General features: G+C 37.6%; 1 protein-coding gene and 1 pseudogene across 2 annotated transcripts; both read left to right on the top strand.

Moving 5' to 3' along the window:
• Positions 1-3,320: 3,320 nt before the first annotated feature.
• Positions 3,321-7,414, top strand: LOC125469064 (annotated as a pseudogene).
• Positions 6,667-11,855, top strand: LOC103934486 (serine/threonine-protein kinase BSK3). 2 transcript variants are annotated; one of them, XM_009344234.3, is made up of 11 exons: positions 6,668-7,186; positions 7,367-7,569; positions 7,656-7,876; positions 8,222-8,357; positions 8,873-9,006; positions 9,096-9,201; positions 9,336-9,421; positions 9,791-9,979; positions 10,520-10,669; positions 10,786-10,899; positions 11,265-11,855. In XM_009344234.3, exons 2-11 carry the CDS (start codon positions 7,488-7,490, stop codon positions 11,517-11,519), a joined length of 1,473 nt encoding a protein of 490 aa, XP_009342509.2. In that variant the 5' UTR covers positions 6,668-7,186; positions 7,367-7,487; the 3' UTR covers positions 11,520-11,855. The 2 variants fall into 2 exon arrangements, with proteins under 2 accessions (XP_048422020.1, XP_009342509.2); XM_048566063.1 differs by lacking the exons at positions 9,096-9,201; positions 9,336-9,421 and having other exon boundaries at positions 6,667-7,186.
• The last annotated feature ends 2,800 nt before the right edge of the window (positions 11,856-14,655 follow it).

Here is a 14,655-nt window from a genome sequence, read left to right as displayed (position 1 = left end):
GACCTCAGTGTAGACTGGGAATTTACTTGGGTTTTGATTCACCATCTATCATTAGATATTTGAAACCCTTGACAGGTGATATGTTTACAGCTCGTTTTGCTGATTGTCACTTTGATGAGACAATTTTCCAGTCGTTAGGGGGAGAAAAGACCGTTCCAGAAGAACGGAAAGAGCTGACATAGGTTGTTCTCACCTTGTCTCATTTTGATTCTCGCAGCATTCAATGTGAAAATGAAGTGAGAAGGATCGTTCATCTTCAAAGCATTGCCAATCAAATGCCAGATGCATTTAATGATGCTATGAAAGTGATAAAATCACATATACCAGCTGCAAATGCATGTGCAAGAATTGATGTCCCTGTTGGACAAAATAAAGTGGCAGCGAATGATTCATCTGGTGCATGCCTAAAGCGTGGTAGACCCCCAGGTTCAAAAGATTCAGCCTCTCGAAAGAGAAAGTCAAAGGCACAACTGAATCCAAATGAAGTCATTCAAGAAGAGAAAATGAATGATACATCCACAATTCATGATTCTGGACTTCTAGAAAAAGAAAATGTCCTTAATGAGACATATGTCCCTGAAGAGACAGAAGTACATGAAAGCAAAGAAATCTCCATAAATTATGCATGTACAAATGAATTGTGGGATCAGAATGAAATAATCATCGATGATATGTTTGCATTCGCAGTAGCCACTGAAATCATCTTAAGTGATGATATTGAGCCCCGCTCTGTTGATGAATGCAAACAGAGACATGATTGGCCTAAGTGGAAAGATGCAATCCAGGTAGAATTAAATTCCTTGGAAAGGCGGAATGTTTTTGGACCAGTAGTCCAAACCCCACCTAATGTAAACCCCGTGGGTTACAAATGGGTATTCAAAAGGAAACGAAATGATAAAAATGAGATCGCAAGATACAAAGCTCGACTCGTTGCACAAGGTTTTTCTCAAAGACCTGGAATTGATTATGAGGAGACATACTCTCCTGTAATGGACGCAATTACGTTTCATTACTTAATAAGTTTAGTGGTTTCAGAAAGACTTGACATGCGACTTATGGATGTCATCACTGCGTATCTATATAGAGAATTTGATACTGACATTTATATGAAAGTCTCAGAAGGACTTAAGTTGCCTGAAACAAGTAATAAACCACGAGGTATGCTCTCGATCAAATTAAGGCGATCATTGTATGGTCTGAAACAATATGGACGAATGTGGTATAATCCTCTCAGTGAGTATTTGATCAAAGAAGGGTATATCAACAATGTTATTTGCCCTTGTGTGTTCATTAAGAAATCCAATTCTGGATTCGCTATAGTGGCAGTATATATTGATGATATGAATCTAGTTGGGACTCCTGAAGAGCTCAATAAAACTGTTGAATATCTGAAAAGCGAATTTGAAATGAAAGACCTTGGAAAAACAAAATATTGTCTCGGCCTACAGATCGAGCATTGTGCCAGTGGAATTTTGGTACACCAATCAGCTTACATTGAAAAAATTCTGAAGCGATTTGGTATGGACAAGACTTATCTACTAAGCACGTCAATGGTCGTTCGTTCTTTGGACATTAAGAAAGATCCATTTCGTCCAAAAGAAGATGATGAGCTGGTCCTTGGTCCAGAAGTACCATATCTGAGTGCAGTAGGTGCTTTGTTGTATTTAGCACAATGTACTAGACCAGATATAGCTTTTTTAGTTAACTTGTTAGTAAGGTATAGCTCTGCTCCAACAATTCGTCATTGGAAGGGTATCAAAGTTGTATTGCGATACCTTCGTGGGACAACAAACATGGGTCTCTTCTACTCAAAGAACTCCACAGATGACCAGGTCCTTGTTGGATATGCCGATGCTGGCTTCCTCTCTGATCCTCATAAAGCCCGTTCACAAATTGGATATGTGTTTAAGAATGGAGTTACAGCAATCTTATGGCGCTCAACCAAGCAAACATTAGTTGCTACATCTTCAAATCATTCAAAAATACTTGCTTTACATGAAGCAAGTCGTGAATGTTCTTGGTTAAGATCAATGATCCATCATATCCGGAATACATGTGGTCTAACTTCGAAGACAGACAATCCAACTGTCATCCATGAAGATAATGCAGCATGCGTTGCCCAAATGAAGGAAGGATTCATCAAGAGCGATAAGACTAAACACATATCTCCAAAGTTTTTCAGTGCTCATGAGCTTCAGAAGGCTAAAGTTATTGAAGTCAGACAAATCCGTTCAAATGAAAATCTGGCAGACTTGTTCACCAAATCTCTACCAAAGTGCACATTTAAGAAGTTAGTGAAAGGCATCAGATTATGTCGATTTACCAAACAGCTAAATTTGGAGAATGCGGAATCAGGGGGAGATACATATCAGGGGGAGCATCCATGATACATGCTTGTTGTACTCTTTTTCCTTCGATTAAGATTTTTCCCACTGGTTTTTTCCTATCAAGGTTTTAACGAGGCAACATAAGCATACTTGACACTATCAACGATCCAGGAAAGTTGTACTATTTTTCCTTCGCTATAGTTTTTTCCCACTGGGTTTTTCCAAGTAAGGTTTTAACGAGGCAACTCATGTTGATATGTGGGCATCCAAGGGGGAGTGTTGAAAAGTCTGATGTCTGATGGCAATGAATGCCCACACAGTATGTTAGCAAAAGTCTTCAACATGGGCAGAAATTTTCAATGCCCATGCAAAGTGAAAGTTGAATGTGAAATTGTATAGTCAGACGAAGTGTCATAAAATTCAAGATGCATTAACTGCATCAGTTTGGAGTTGTTCTATAAATAGAGCACTCCGCATGTTTTTAAGTTACAAGGAAAAGAAAGAAGAAGTGAACGAGAGAAAAATATCAGTAACATCATCTATTTTCTCTACTTTTATTTGTTATCCTCTTGTGCTATAGTTTTTGTGTGGCATTTTACATCTACCTTGCACCTACCACTAAAAAGGTTATCTCTCAAACTTTAACCCTTTTATAACACATTCCAACTTTTAAGAAATATATATTTAGATTAAAATTCCTTTGGGGTCGGATCGAAAATTTCAATGACAGAATTGAAAACTCCATTCCAACTTGTACTATAGACGAAACAATTTGCGGTTGTTGACTACGGGCTTTCTTCTGCGGCCCAAATAAATGTGCAGTTTCTCGGCCTTTGAAAAATTAATTCTCTTTTTGGGCCGTAAGTGGTTTCATGAGTCGTAAAATTATTTTACGAAAATACCACAACTTTCAAGGTTCCAGTTATTTCCTCGCTAGAGTTCTGAGGCTATTTCAAAAGCTTCCATCTTCCATCGCTCAGCGTAAGGGAGGGAATGTTGGATTGGATCAAGACGCAGAGAGTGGAAGAACCCAGTAAAAGGTTATTAATTTGGTTCAATCGAGAAGTTTTAATTTCGGGGTTTTGGGTTTTTGGAATCTGGGCCTTGCTGTTTTTGTCGATTTCAGCTTCGCCAAGCTACCTCAGGTGCAAGTATTTGATCTCCGAAGTCCCAACATTGCAGATGATTGTCATCCAAAGAGAGACTATAATTTTGGATACAGAAATCGGCCCATTAATCAGGTACTTATAAGGAGGCGAAATAGAATTCCAAATTTCTGGAAAAAGTACGTTTTGCTTCTGGTTATCGATGAGATGTTTTTTATTTTTCTGTTTAGGGTTCTTTTGATTGCATTGAAATGTGGATGTAATGATCGTTGAATTCCCTCAACTGGGTAGTATCGAATCGTATCGAATTCTGCGTGTATGGACTCTGTTTGGATGCTCGCAAAGTTATGTGGGTATTGGAAATTCAGTTTGGAGCTGAGAATTTGGTGTTGTTTTCTATGTCGGTTATGAGTTTGACAATTTTAGGCTAAGAAAGAATTAGAGTATACTTATTGAGTTAGGAGGATTGCGGTCTCGAAAATTAAGAAGGGTTACTGCTATATAATGGCACTTGCATTTGTTTTGAACCTACAAAATATTTGGCCCTTTTCTGTACTGAAATCCGATGACCTGAAAGTATCGAATGCGTTGGTGCGCAAACTCGGAATACCTGAACGCACGAAACAATTTGTTTACGCAGTTCAATAGCCTGAAACTTGGTCTATAATTTACATACTTTCTGCTCAAAGTTTATCCGAGTGGTCAGCAACGGTGCTGATTGTCTAATTAGGGAGATTAGACCTGATGCTGTCATTGCCCAGGTGGGTCATTCAACTCTGACTGAAATTCAATCCGAAGAAAGTGTATTATGTGATGGTTTTGATAAATCATTTCCCACTTCAACGTTAGCAGTTCTCAAACGATGTTTTTTTAGAGAAGGTTAACAAGGAGAGGTATGAAGATATTGCGGGAAACTTGGTTTTACAGGAGATTTTTGGGGTTGGTTTTCATGGACATTTTCTGGCAGCCAAGAGGGTGGCTCAGGAGGTTGGATCATCAGCCAGACTAAGAAGTTCAAGACCATAGTGGCAGTAGTGGATGCTAGTGGCTTAGCAGATCTTAGAAAACACTGGAACACTCCTGTCCCTTTAGAGGTCAAGGAAATGGTCGGAAAGCTTGTTACTGATTGTGAAGGTGAGGGGGAAATGTCAAATGATACTGACAGGAAAAGACTGCTAACAGATAAACCTTTGGTGGCGGTAGGGGCAAGGGGCAACAGCAGTTTTAGGAGCATCTTCACTCTCCAAAGCTGCGACACTCAAATTTCCTGCTTCAACCTTGATGAAAGTGGTGACTTTCAAAGTTCCAGCTTCACTTAAACTCTTTCTAAGACAAACCCATAAGACGGTGGGATTTGCTCTTAGTAAGACGCTTGGCCCCTAAAAAATGGTAGCTCCAGGTGTCAAATCAACAACTTTACTGAAAACAACTGCTTCTGCTGAGAAGATCCGAGTAGCTGCCCATAGTGTTATAGGTGCTGCAGAGAAGACTAGCCTTTCAGCCATGAGAACAACATTCTATCAAATAATGAGGAAACGACATATCCGGAAAATTGGTGTCCTACCGTGGGCTACCTTTGGGTGTAGTATTGCAACTTGCGCCGGATTGGTTGCGTACGGAGATGGGATTGAATGTGCTGCTGAATCTCTACCTGCAGCTCCATCATTTGCCAGTTTGGGTCCCGGGACTCAAAGTTTACACCTCGCATCTCAGGAAATATCACTGAGAGATAGCATGAAATTACAAAAATCTACTGAGTCCCTCATGTACAGATTGAAGAAAGTCAGAACTCAGTAGTAAGAATGCAATTCTTATCGTATTTGTATAGTAATCGTTGCTCTTTTCAAAGTGGTTGATGGATAAAAGATAAGACTTCATGGAACTTACTGTAATTGTAGAGTGTATAACAATCTTCGTAGAAAACTGAAAGAAAAAGTGTCTAGAGAAGGGGTTCTTTGTATCGTCATTTGTGTGTTTTCCATGTTCTGTATTGGGAATCTGTTGCCTATACGCAAATTTTGCAGGACTCTTTTCGAGTTTATTGTAAGTATTGTGCGTTCTTTTGGCCGGAGTTAGCTTAAAAAAGAATGACGGTGAATACATTTATATGTGAACAAAGAGTTGTCTCTATATATATTTGAGCAATACACATGCAATCTCACAAACCTAGTACTCCTCTCTCACACGCTTTGGTACTTAGCTTTGATTGCATATTATATATATTGTACTCTGTAACATGTATTAACAAGGTGAGTTTCACACTGTCGTAGGCTGTATCATTCATTGTTTTGTGCCTGTTTCTCTTTGCTTTACTATTTTTTGCTCTGTTTTGGGAGATTCATGTGGTGCCTATTAAGGTTATCGTTTCTGTATAAATATATTTCTCAATTCTTATATAGTGTGTGGTGGTTGTTTGGGCAGCAGGTGCAGTTCATGCACAAGCAAAGGTGGAGGCTGTGTAAATGTAGGGATACCGTCCCAAGAAAAGGTAAGTTAGCGATTTTTCGTCTTGAGTAGAACAAATCCATGTAAACACAGTAATTTCCTGCTTATGGTTTAATTTGTGTTAATATGATGCTTAACGAACACTGTGTTGATATAGTTAAAAGTAAAATCACATTCGTTGGAGTTCATTTATCTTTGTGAACAACTTTTTCGTACAAGTGATATTGGAATCGAACTCAGGAATTTGCGTGCTAGAATCTCGTTTCAGTTTCTGTTTTTACATGCAGCACATCGTCGAAGACAGAGATCATTCTGGTGGGTTCATGGATTTGTATCTCAACATTTTGTGTCCAAAAGATTCATATATTGACCAACTTCACAAAGATGCTCAACTCAAATTATTTGTATCTACCTGGATTTTCTTTTATTTTTATAGTAATTATAAGGACAAATCAAGTTTTATTTTTATTGTTATTATTTTTTTCTGAATAAACGATATTACCTACACTAAGAAAGTAAATCGAATATGAGACATTTCACTTATAAGTGAAGATGAATACCGATAAATCGTAGTATTAAGTGACATAATAAATCGAGATTAAATACTAAATCGTACGGGCGCACTTTTTTAGTTTTTGGTAGAGAAACGGCGCCGTAACGATTGCAAATGATGAAAATGTCTCAACTTCAGTTGGCCACTTGGCCCCACTCACATTCATTCCAAACAACAAAATTCAATACAAATATCTCACCAATGAACTCCAAACCAATGGCCCAGCTCATTCAAAACAAAGGAAAATTTAGTAAGCTGGTCAAAATTTTCACAACTAAATAAATACAAGAATGATTTAATTGTTACTTAGTTTAATATCCTTGACTCTTGTGATGTTTTTGATAGATTAATGCTAGATTTGTTTCTCTATAAATAATAAATAAAAACAAACAGTGTTAATATCCTCGGATTTTTGAGCCATTTTTTCAACTATCACGTTCTTTTTTCTCTGATTTTTTTCGATTTGGGTTTCGTTTAGAATTCAAATTCTGGGGTTTGTGAGGCAAAAAGGTTGGATGTTGTGAGGATTTTGATCCGATCAAGAAAGGGAGGATAAAGACGTAGAGTGAAAGAAACCCAGAAAAGGGTTTTGAGCATTGGAGAAGCAGCTGAAAGGTTTAAAAACTTTTGGTTTTGGGTCATCTGAAAAAGTGCTTACTGAGTTTTGGTGCTTATAGCTTTTCTGGTGAGCTGTGAAGGTTTTGCTTTACTGGGTTTTGGGTTTTGGTGTTTTCAGCTTCCCCAAGTTGGTTGAGGTACTGAAAGAACTTTTAAAGCTGTTTCTGGTTCATTTCATTATTTTCTAGTACTAGTTTAGTGGATAGTGAGAAAATGCTAATGCCCAAATATATATTTATAGTCGAGTTTATTTTTCGGTCTTATGATTCTAAGGAAATGAGATTCAACGGATAATTTCTATTTCGATAAATTTTCAGGAGGTTTTGAAGTTTAGTGGGCCAGAAGTCAGAGGAATCTGGATTTAGTTGAGGTTGGTTTTCTTTAGAGGCAGAGATTGAAAAAGGGACTTCTGGTTTATATTGATACCGTGGCATTGAGATGGGGGGTCAATGCTTCAAACTCATACCATGTTGCTGGAATTCACAAATGAAGGCAGCGGTTCTCGAAACTCCTGATATTGGTGGGTTAAAATATGTCTTTTCTTGGCTGTTTTGATGTAGAAGCAGATCATATCTGATGCTTGTGGATGGTTCTCCTTTAATACAGATAATGAGGAGAAGAGTGAGGTTGATAACTTACCTGCATTTCGTGAATTCACATTTGAGCAACTTAAAAATGCAACATCTGGTTTTGCCGTGGAGTACATTGTGTCTGAGCAAGGAGAGAAGGCTGCAAATATTGTTTATAAAGGGAAACTTGAAAATCAGAAGAGAATTGCTGTTAAGCGCTTCAATAGGATGGCCTGGCCCGATGCTCAGCAATTTGTGGTAGGCATACTTTTATGTATCATAAAACTCTAATCCAGATGCTTTGGTGACGAAAACTAGTCTACATTTTCTGCAGAACTATTGTTTCTATCTTTATGTTTTACGCTAATGTAATTTTCTGTTGAGATCTTATGTGGTTTGCAACTCAGGTCATAGGGTGCTTTTGGCATATAGAATTCACGAATGCATTGCTGTATTTCTCTATGACTGAAATTTACAGTTTTTTGGGACCAAATGATTCCTCATCAAACGTTTTAACTGCTCCACTAAAGGAAGCACGTCATTTTCTGTCTTCTCTATTTACAACCACTATTCTGAGACGATTTTCATTTGCCCCAACTGCAGGAGGAAGCAAGATTGGTCGGTCACCTCCGCAACCATAGATTGGTCAATTTGCTTGGTTGTTGTTGTGAAGGTGATGAAAGGTTGCTTGTGGCGGAATATATGCCCAATGAAACACTTGCAAAGCATCTTTTTCATTGTAAGGCTTTCTCCTTTACTAGGTTTTTGGTTACTGATCTATGTTGTACTCATTTTTATGGTTGGATATCGGATCCATTTGGTCTTGCAATTGCCTTGCTTAATAGTTTCACTTTGGGTTTTCATTCGAAAAGGATATATTAGAATATTAAGCATCACATTTATTTTAGAAATGAGGGTTCCATATTATGTTAGAACTTCAAACTATAAATGTCTCTCTTCTGGTATAATTTATCACTTCTTCGCCCTGAATTCCATCGCCAAATTTTACTTAAGAGATGTTGGTGTGGGGATCTACATTGAGACAACGGTTGAGGGTTATTACTCCCTCCCCCCTTTTGGGTGTTAGAAACTTTTGTTAATACTGACTTTCGTTTATAGCACAGGTTCATGTTTGACAACTGAGTGGTCTTGTTTCAGTTTTGCCATCTTCTCGAATTTCGCTAATGTTTCTGCTGATGAGTACTGTGCTATTGTTTAGTGGAAAATAACTTTACTACCTTCTTGAATCATCAGGGGATACACAGCCTATGAAATGGGTAATGCGATTAAGGGTTGTGTTACATCTTGCACAGGCTCTAGAATACTGCACAAGTAAGGGGCGTGCGCTTTATCACGACCTTAATGGTTACAGAATTTTATTCGATGAGGTAACTATATTTTAACTCCATCTGTTTGGTATCCTTTCCTAAGTATATTCTAATTGTATTCGTTTACTTTATTCATTACAATTTTTCAGGATGGCAATCCTAGAATATCCACCTTCGGACTGATGAAAAATAGTAGGGATGGGAAGAGTTATAGTACAAATCTGGCATTTACTCCTCCTGAATATATTAGGACTGGTAGGTAGATCATGGAAAAAAAAAAGCGGCGTTTTTCTCCAAACAACTCATTCAAGCTTATGATTTACTTGACAAGCATCCTTTAAGTATGTAGTTCAGCAATTATTATACACTGCACATCCCTTATCTTGCAGGGAGAGTAACACCAGAAAGTGCAATATATAGCTTTGGGACTCTCTTGATTGATCTTCTCAGCGGAAAGCATATCCCCCCTAGCCATGTAAGCAATTGTTCCAGTGGTGAACGGAACAAAAATAAAGAAAAAACCATTTGTAGGAAAAGATAAATTAGGTAAACTCTTGTAAAGATGTAATGATTACTCTTTTACCTAAGATAAAATATAGTTTACTTTCAATTGTTTAAGTGATTGTTCGAGTGGTGAACAGAAGAAAAATAAAGAAAAAACCATTTGTAGGAAAAGTTAAATTAGGGAAACTCTTGTAAAGATCTAATGGTTACTCTTTTACCTACGATAAAATATAGTTTACTTTCAATTGTTATGAACTCTATGTGAGGATTTATCCTTCTTAGGATATGTAAACACAAATAAGTAAATTTATTCATCTGGTGGTTGATCATTATGTGCCAGGCCCTAGACCTGATTCGAGACAGAAATCTTCAGATGCTGACAGATTCGTGCTTGGAAGTACAGCTTTCTAATGATGATGGTACTGAGTTGGCACGCTTGGCTTCACGATGTTTACAATCTGAACCCCGAGAGCGACCAAATCCAAAGTCATTAGTTGCTTCTTTGACTCCTCTTCAGAAAGAAACTGAGGTTAGTTCTTTCTCCTCTGTTTCTCTACTTAAGCATTCTATTCCCAACTTTACCTGGGGAGCATAGTTTGACTGTTTAAAATCTTCACACAATTGTTTCTAGATTTATATCTTGGGGCAGTCTTGTAAGCAATATATTCATATGTTGTCTTCTTTTCACCGAACTCAATCTGAGCTAATGGTGTAAGCTCGTATTTACTGATTCATTATTTGTTAATACTGAACCTTGTACCAAGCGGAAATATTTGAAAAATTGGGAAAGGGATATGACTCTAATTTGTTATTAGTGAGGACTTGAGAGAGCTACACTTTTGTTTAGTGCCTTTCATGGTGAATGATACTGTGTAAAATATCAATCTCTTATGCCCCGAACTTGAGGGTAGTTAATTACAAGGGTTTTTAGTGATACCGTACTTGTTGGGTGCCAATTAGAAGCACTCAGATCTGCACCATCGAAGTAGTTTAATCATATATAGATGCTTAACATGATGCTGGTTGCTGTATCCTGGACTTCCTTTATTCTTTTTGCTCACCTCTGCAGGTTCCTTCTTCTGTTTTGATGGGTATCCCACACGGTACCTCCTGGTCTTCTCTTTCACCACTCGGCGAAGCCTGCACAAGAAGGGATTCGACTGCTATACATGAGATCCTAGAGAGTATCGGCTATAAAGATGATGGAATGACAAATGAGGTTCTATATTCGCTTAATTGATGGAGAAAAATCTAAGTTGTGTTGTGTACATATTTAGCCTTCTCAATAGTTTGGTTGTGTTACTGAAACATTTTCTCTCTTACGTTCCACTACAGCTCTCGTTCCAAATGTGGACTGACCAAATGCAGGAATCATTAGATTCAAAGAAAAAGGGGGATTCTGCTTTTAAGCACAAGGACTTCAGAACCACGATTGAGTGTTATTCACAGGTTAGGTTCTTATTATGATACTTGTGGAAAATTCTGAGTAGAGGTTTGGTAAGAGTTGCTTTCATGTTCATACCGATATCCGAATATGATCTTCAATAGGATGTTCTTTATCTGGCCTGTTAAAATAAATTACTAGCACAGCTTCGTACGAAGTTTGTTTGGCGTTGCATCTTATCTTCTAATTCTTGATGGAAGAAACGAAATTGGTAGTTTAAGGTACCTTAAGAGTATCTGAACCTAGTAACTCTACTTGCATGACCAATAAAAAAGAACAAAACTGAAAGAAAAAAAAAAAATTATTAAATCCTGAATTGCTGCTTTCTCTGCATTTGTTATCGTTGCCAACTGTTTTATTTTGCTTGCAGTTCATTGATGTTGGAACGATGGTTTCTCCAACAATTTTTGCCCGGCGTAGTTTATCTTATCTCATGAGTGACAAGCCTCAGAAAGCTCTAAACGATGCAATGCAAGCACAAGTAGTTTCCCCAGTTTGGCACATTGCGTGTTATCTTCAAGCTGTAGCCCTTTCGGCCCTTGGATTGGACAGTGAAGCTCAAGCAGCACTTAAGGAGGGTACTACGCTTGAATCCAAAAGGAGTAAAGCAGTTGGACAAAAGTGAAAAACTAGGCCGGTCGACCAGGTGCCCAGTTTTCCACTTCTTTCGGTTTGGCTCTTGGCATATATGGCGTCGATTGATCATAAGGTTTAAGACCATTGGAGCCAAAGCTTCATCATTTCCATGGGATTAGATTTTGGTCATTTTCCTTGTATTTGATTTGCTTTCTTATGTGTCAATTCGAGTATATGAATTCCTTTGACAAAATGGAAAGCAAAAATACAAAGTTTGTTAAAAACAGTGGTAGGAGGAAATCGTTCAGAAGCTTTATAATTTGTGTACAGAAAGCATATAGGATGCCTACTTGGATAAATAAATAATAATTATTAGTTTTTCAAACGTCGTCTTATCATTGTCAGACATTGATATAAATTACTACTTGGATAAAAATTAAAAATAAAAAGTTAACCCTTTGTTCAAAAATGGGTAAAGTACAAAAAACTATTTCAACTATTGGTGTCACAACACTTTCATACCTTATATTTTAAAATTGACAATGTCATACCTCATCTTACAAATTTGTGCCAATGTCAAACCTCCGTCAGTTTTTCTGTTAAATGCTGACGTGGCCAGAAATGGACCCATTTTTATTAAAAAATAATTAAATATTAAAAAATAAAACAAAAAAAACCCGGATCCCCTTCTTTGAGTTCTCCCCCACCCAACCCTCTCTCTCTCGCCCCTCTCTCTGCTCACTCCCTGCAACCTGCATCCCTAAAATCCCAAAACCCAGAAACCATTCCCACTCAAGTCATCACCGCCGGCGAGCTCTCAATCCTCTGAGCGGACGATTGCCGATTAACCCCAGACCTTACCCCGCCACTCCTGCTGGCATCGGAGCTCTCCTTCTGGCACCACAGATGCTTCTGGTTCCCCCACTTCTAATACCACGACAAGTTGAAATTGTGTAGAGGCTTCACCCTCTCAGAACCCATCGCCATGGACTTCACCTCCACTCTCTCCTCCTCATCCGACCCGCCTATATACACCATTTATCGGAAACTCAGACCAAAGAGAGCCATTCTTAGATCACAACTCTCTCTCTTTGTTTCTCGCCCCTCCTCTGATTTTCTCGAAAAATCTGGGAATTTTCTGGGAAAAACAGAGAGTTTTTCTATTGGTATTGAAGTTGTTGTTGTTATTGTTTTGTTTTTCTCTCGCAAATCGCCCAAAGGGGCAGACTCTGGGGCCGAGGAGGCGAACGGAATGTTGTTGTGGAGGTTGTGGCTAGAGTTAGGGTTTGGGGGCGATTTGGGGTTGTGGCTGTCATCGCTGGAGTCAACGACAAAGGTAGGGTTGTTGTCGGTGGGATCAAAAAAGAAGGTTGGGGGGGGGGGGGACGGATGGGAAGGATTTCTGGGTTTTGGGATTTTAAGGATGCAGGTTGCAGGGAGAGAGAAGAGAGAGAGGAGAGAGGAGAGAGAAAGTGTGTTAGGTGGGAAAGAACTCAGATAAGGGGATCTGGATTTTTAGGGAACGGGACACGGGTTGATGGGTTTTTTTTTTTGGTTGTTTTGTTTTTCTTTTTAACTTTTAATATTTAATTAATTTTTTAATAAAAAATGGGTCCCATCTCTAGCCACATCAGCATTTAACAGAAAAACTAATGGAGGTCTGACATTGGGACAAATTCGTAAGATGAGGTATGACATTGTCAATTTTAAAAGATGAGGTATGAAAATGTCGTGACACCAATAGTTGAGGTAATTTTTTGTACTTTAACCTTCAAAAATTTATGACAAACAAAACAATCATATACAGTCTAGAATTAACTGAATTTCTTTAGTAAATATCATGATACTAAACATATACTGCAAAAAGGTCTTGATAAAGTAAAAGTAGCAGTAAACTTCTTACAAACAAGTAACACTAACAAATCATCTGCCAAGGAGATGATGTAGTAAAAGTTCTTTATTATGACAACTCAATACTTGAAAACTTAAAACAGATAAGGCCCGTGAAGCTCTTCCAATGAAGTGAACTCTTATGTGCTGTCTCAGAAGACGTTGAAAATAAAAATGGACAAGCACACGTAATTAAGTTCTGAAAAAGATAGCCAAATTAACCAGAAAAAACTTCACAAAGAGATGCATGCATATAGCTTAATTTAAGAAAGAAAAGTAAAATCACATTTACGTACCATTGCTTAATTGAAGTGCCGCTTAATCAAAATCACCCTCACATAAAGTCAATCATTCAAGACATTCAAGAAGCTGAAGTACGAGTATCTCCATGGCTTGATGAAAATCAGGCTGCCACAAACTTCCCAAAATCCAATAATAAAACCAAGCGCCACGCTGATGTAAAATCCCTATGTTATAGGCTCATCCTTTTCTTCTGCATTGCTTGAGATCATTGTTTCATGTTGATCATCACACATCTTTTGAATTAGAGGACATGTGTCTTTAACAAAACACAAAAAAAAAAAAAAAACACCCAGAAATTTGTTTTTGTTATGAATAATGTTAGAGAAAACCAATTTTTAAACTAAATTACATGGTAGAAAATAAACACGGTAATCAAAACTTAACTAATAATCCAATTATTAACAATCACGTCATTTGGTTAGTAAATGTGGTTTAAAAATTTGATCTCTCTAGCATTATCCGTTTGTTATTGTGTGATGGTTTGTGGTTTGGATTAACCTAAAATGAGATATATTTTTACTCCGTAATTAAATATCAAATCCAATAGTGAATCATCATATATTTCTTGGTCACCAAGTAACCAAGAGAACATTTTTGGATTTTGGGTATCCAAATTTTGTTCAATAAATCGTAAGAGACTTGTTGAATACTTAGATGAACACACATTATATGTTTGTTCCCCATATTTTCATTATGTTCTAATACTTTATAATCTATAAGCATGCACTTGTTCATACGCTAATAATAAATTTACTTAAAATCGCCTAGGCATTAGGCCTAACCCGTCACTCAACTAGCGCCTAGCGTCTTTTTAAAACCTTGGCAAAAGCACAATAATTCCCTTATCTTAAAAACAATTACAATCAAGATCAAGACGCAGAAACACAATTAATCAAGAATTCATCGCCTTTGCCCCTGTTAAGTCGAGTTTTGAAAAGTCAAAATACGTCGATTTTTTTTTAATCGTGCAAGTTAGTCGAAATTTCGAATGG

This window comes from the organism of the source record quoted next, unplaced genomic scaffold (genome assembly GCF_019419815.1).
Source record: "Pyrus x bretschneideri cultivar Hongxiangsu unplaced genomic scaffold, Pyrus_bretschneideri_v1 Contig40, whole genome shotgun sequence".
In the NCBI taxonomy this organism is placed as follows: domain Eukaryota; kingdom Viridiplantae; phylum Streptophyta; class Magnoliopsida; order Rosales; family Rosaceae; genus Pyrus; species Pyrus x bretschneideri.
This window is presented reverse-complemented; position numbering and strand designations above follow the sequence as displayed.